A 4,398-nucleotide genomic window follows, 5' to 3' on the forward strand; every position below is an offset into this window, starting at 1 on the left:
CAGCGGGTGGTGATTGGATCATGAGGCATGAATAGCCTGATGCTATCTCGTTAAAGCACTGAGGGAGGAAGGTCTAGGTCTTTTGAGAAGGAGTGAGTTGTCCCGAGTGCCAGCCATTAGATAAGATCCTTTTGAGACAGCCCGTGCTGCTGGTTACATGGGTGGATCCCACATGGCTGACTGCACACGGTGAGTCCTGGACCCAGCAGCTTGAGAAACACGCTGAGTGTCCCCCGTATGCCCCACATCCCCAACGAAGGGAGAAACAGAGAAGGGAATGTGGTTCGACCATGCCCCGTGGGAGGTGGAGGGTTGCACTCTTGCTTGGGTCCTCTGGCAAAACTTTCAAAAAAAAGAGTTTTCTCTGTCCAAGCTCCCACTCTTTTCAGCTTGCATTGGCTGTGTGGTGTGACACAGGTTGGCTTGGTACCAGGGACTCTCCAGCCACCAAATCATGAGCTGAATAAACCTCTATCTTTATGAATTCACCGTCTCGGGCATTTCTGTAAGCAGTGCAGTGACAGACTAATACAATGCATTCCAAGTCTCGCATGAACGTGAATATGGAGTGGGAAGAAAAATCAGGTCTTAGAATAGGTCCTGATGTGCGTTATGTGGGTGGTAAGAGGTTTTTCTATTTAATAATGGAACTTGGGTGTTTTTATGTAAAGAATTATTATTTTAATCTACCTATATATATATGGAGAAGTTTTTGCTATAGGGCACATGGGCTCCCCAGAAAGTCAGAGTAAGACAGAAAGAAATCACCCCTCTGGGGAGGATGGCCACGCTACAGTCCCTTCTCTATTCTCCTCTTGAGATCTTGGGCACACACCTGGCATGAGTTTCAGCCACTGAATCCGGGACTTCAACCATAGTCGACTACATGGGAGTCCAGCAACGTAGCCATTACGCCAACTGCCGGTCCCCAGGACTTATTATTATTGTTTTTAAGTATCGGGGGAAAAGAAAGAGTAAGAAAGCAAGCTTCCAGGTCTGGGACTCAAACCATGGTCAGCCATGTGGGAGTCCAGTGCCTTAACCATTATACCACCTGCTGGCCGTGATGCAACTCAGTTTAAAAAACTGAAGTGATGTGATTATTTGCATGGTAAAGGGGCACAGCTCTCTGAGAGGGGGAGGGATACTTTTGTCCCTTAAATCTCTCTCTCTCTTTTTTTTTTTTAAATGTATGTTTCTTTCATGAGAGAGAAAAGGGAGGGAGACAAGCTCCCTCCACAGGGTCTCAGGCTGCAGTCCTTCCAGTAACCTTCTCAGCACCCAGGATCCTTGGCATGCACATGCACCCAGCCTGCAGGGTAGACCCAGGAACCAAACCCCAGCCTACCCTGTGGCTTCCAGCACTGCAGAGTGCCAGGCTGGCGTGTGCCGCTGCCTGGGCCCGCTCCTTATGCTTTTGCTGGGATACATGCACACAGGTGCCATCCCCAGTGGGCCTCAGTGGGCCAGAGATGGACGCAGCAAGGCTTTGGGTTTCAGTTGTACAACCGAGGACTCAGCTGGCCAGCTTAGAGACTGGGAGGCTGTGGGACCTAGCTCTTCTGGAACGAGGGTGCCTCCTCTAACCAACTCATTAATTGAAGCTGCAATGCAGCGACTTTTCCCACCCAGAACCAAGCTGGCTGCTCACAGCGGACATCGGCCCCCTGCGCCTGCTAGCACTGCCCTGTGCCTGGAGTCCCATCGGACCCCTCCTGAGGCCTCTTCTGTCATTGCCTCTCCTGCAGCTGCTCCATGCGGAGAGTGAGTGTCAGACTCACGTGCAGGACCAGCAGGTGTCATGGTGGTGAAGGTGCCGGACTCCCACATGACCGAGTGTGGTCTGAGTCCTGGACCCAGTGGCTCGAATATCACGCTGGGCATGTGTGCATTCCCAACATCCCCAGAGGAGAATGGCGGGCAAGGGAGAAGGGATTGCAGTGTGGCCATCCCCCTGGGAGGTGATTCCTCACTTTCCTTCTCACCGTCTCTGCCCGTCTCTCTCCTCTCCGTGGGGCACATGCACCCAATGGCAAAAACCTTAAAAATAAAAATGAAAAAGCCAAAGAGGACGCTGAGGCCACTGGCGGCACTTGAAGCTCGCAGCAGGCTAAATAAAGAGGACCCTGCCCTGCAGCTCGCCCGGCCAGCTGAGGCTCTGAGCCTGCGGGAGCTTTGGCCAGGTCAGCGCGGCCCCGTCCGCTGTGAGCGGGGTGTCGTCCCTCGATCTGAGCAGTTTAATGACTTGTTTAGATCCTTCCTCATTCCATGGAGCATTTAGGATGATTTTATCTAAGTCATGAAGAAAAGTGGCTGTCTGTGCAGTCCCCGACAGATTCATAATCCCACCGTTGCGTATCTTTTAAATGAGAACGCGCCATGACATTCTAAGCTGTAAATGAACCCTGTTGCAAGTGCGTTCATAGCATGCAGCTCTTGTCTCCGGCTCCGAATCCGCCGTTTTTCACACCCTCTCTTCCTCCTGGTACACTCGCGTCAGCCTCGCCCCCAGTCCCTCATTCCTGTCGTGCCTGTAATTCCTGCTTGTCAGAGGCTTCCTCTCTCAACTCCTAAGAGAAAAGTGGGGTGCACAACCTCACTGCCATTCCCTTTCTCTCCATCTCGCAGGGAAACAGAAAATGAGAGAACCCTCGTGATAGGGTGACTCTCCTTTACGGAAGACTTTTTCTTTTTTGATTTATTTTTTTGTGCCATTGGGCACATGCGCTCACTGGAGAGAGACAGAGACAGGGAAGGTGAGAAATCATCCCTCGGGAGATGGCCACACTGCAGGCTCTTTTGCATTCTCCTCTTGGGATTTTGGGAGTATGCATGTACGTGTGCCTGGCAGTTTTTATTTTTTTTAAGAGAGATTTTTGCTATAGGGTTCCTGGCAGTTTTTATTTTTTATTTTTTAAGAGAGATTTTTGCTATGGGGTGCGTGCACTTGCTGGAGAGACAGAGAGAAAGCGAGAAATCACCCCCAATGGGGGATGGTCAGACCCCAGTGCCTTCTCCTCCATTGTCCTCTCAGGATTTTGGGCACACGCGCCCATGTGCCCGGTGTGAGTTTCAAGCTGCCGGATCCGGGACTCAAACCGTGGTCAACTACATGGGAGTCCAGTGACGTAGCCGTTACTACATTGCTGGTCCCTATCAGCATGCTTTAGGTCTGCTCAGTGTGCGAACCCAGCTGGGCCTAGGAGACACCTTTTACTTGTTTTTCTGGTGGAGTGGAAGGTGGATTTGCTTTATCAGAGCCAAGGCTCCTGTTGACCTGCGCAAACGTGAGGGCAAGGAGGCTCAGGGAGGCGAACACGTGGCTGAGGCTGTAGCCTGCCCAGTGCCCAGCTAGGACCTCATTCTGCCCGCCAGCCTGCCCCGTTCTGGGTGCCGTTCTCAGCTGCGGGCCTCGCAGCAGCCCTGGTAGCGTCCTGCAACTGGGACACCTGCCGCAGAGCAGGGACACGTCCTCAATCGCAGTGTCCATGCGAGAGGCCCGCTTCATTTCTCTCCCGATTTCCAGATCAGCCCCTGAGAGGGGGGCTGCACCGTTCACTTAACGTCTCCCCGAAAGTCTCTCTTCCTGGCATGGGATGCACGGGACGCGCGACCTCCGCGCTGCTGCGACGCCGATTGGTGGTTCGTAGCGTACGCTCGCTAAAACCATGTCTTGACCTGCGTCTCGTGTTCGTTTCTGCAGATACCGAGCGGCTGTATTCGGTGGTGTTTCAGGAGATCTGTGACCGCTACCAGAAGACTTACGGCTGGGACGTGAAGTCCCTGGTGATGGGTAAAAAGGCCTTGGAGGCTGCCCAGATCATCATCGACGTCTTGGAACTGCCCATGACCAAAGAGGAGCTGGTGGACGAAAGCCAGAGGATGCTGGAGCAGGTGTTCCCCACGGCGGCGCTCATGCCAGGTGCGGCCTCCTCCCTGTGCTGGGGAGTAGTTGTGAACACGAGCGAGGCTTTTGCAAGTCGCTTCGCAAGTCGAGAGCACAGGGCATGCTTAGTGGGCCTTCTGCCTGGTTAAATCCCAGCATTACTTTCCCCGTTGGTATTCCTGAGCGAGTTGGGTTGACACTGTGGGATGCTGCAATTCAATTTTCTCTTGAAGGGCTTCTTAAAATAATACCATGTCTGGGGGTCCAAAAACATTTGAGTTTTGTTTATGTCACCGTTCTAAAAAGATTACGCTCGTGACGGAATTGCCTCGGCATTTAACTTTAATAGGTGGCTTTGCCTTTTTCTTTGTAAAATCAGATATAGGATTAATATTTCAGCAACTATTCAAACTTGAACAAATTGATAAGCAGCTAAATCTCCCCCAAAGAAGCTTAACTTTTTTTTTTTTTTTTTTTTTTTTTTTTTTTTTTTTAACACAAAGGCCACACTT

At 51.6% G+C, this 4,398-nt stretch overlaps 1 protein-coding gene across 1 annotated transcript; it reads left to right on the forward strand.

Annotated features, from left to right (window-relative positions):
• Positions 1-533: 533 nt before the first annotated feature.
• PUDP (pseudouridine 5'-phosphatase) lies at positions 534-4,035 on the forward strand. The gene is made up of 3 exons (XM_027771541.1): positions 534-621; positions 1,633-1,764; positions 3,704-4,035. Exons 1-3 carry the CDS (start codon positions 534-536, stop codon positions 4,033-4,035), a joined length of 552 nt encoding a protein of 183 aa, XP_027627342.1.
• The last annotated feature ends 363 nt before the right edge of the window (positions 4,036-4,398 follow it).

The sequence above is a fragment of the Tupaia chinensis genome, unplaced genomic scaffold (genome assembly GCF_000334495.1).
Source record: "Tupaia chinensis unplaced genomic scaffold, TupChi_1.0 Scaffold000222_1, whole genome shotgun sequence".
Taxonomy (NCBI): Eukaryota; Metazoa; Chordata; class Mammalia; order Scandentia; family Tupaiidae; genus Tupaia; species Tupaia belangeri.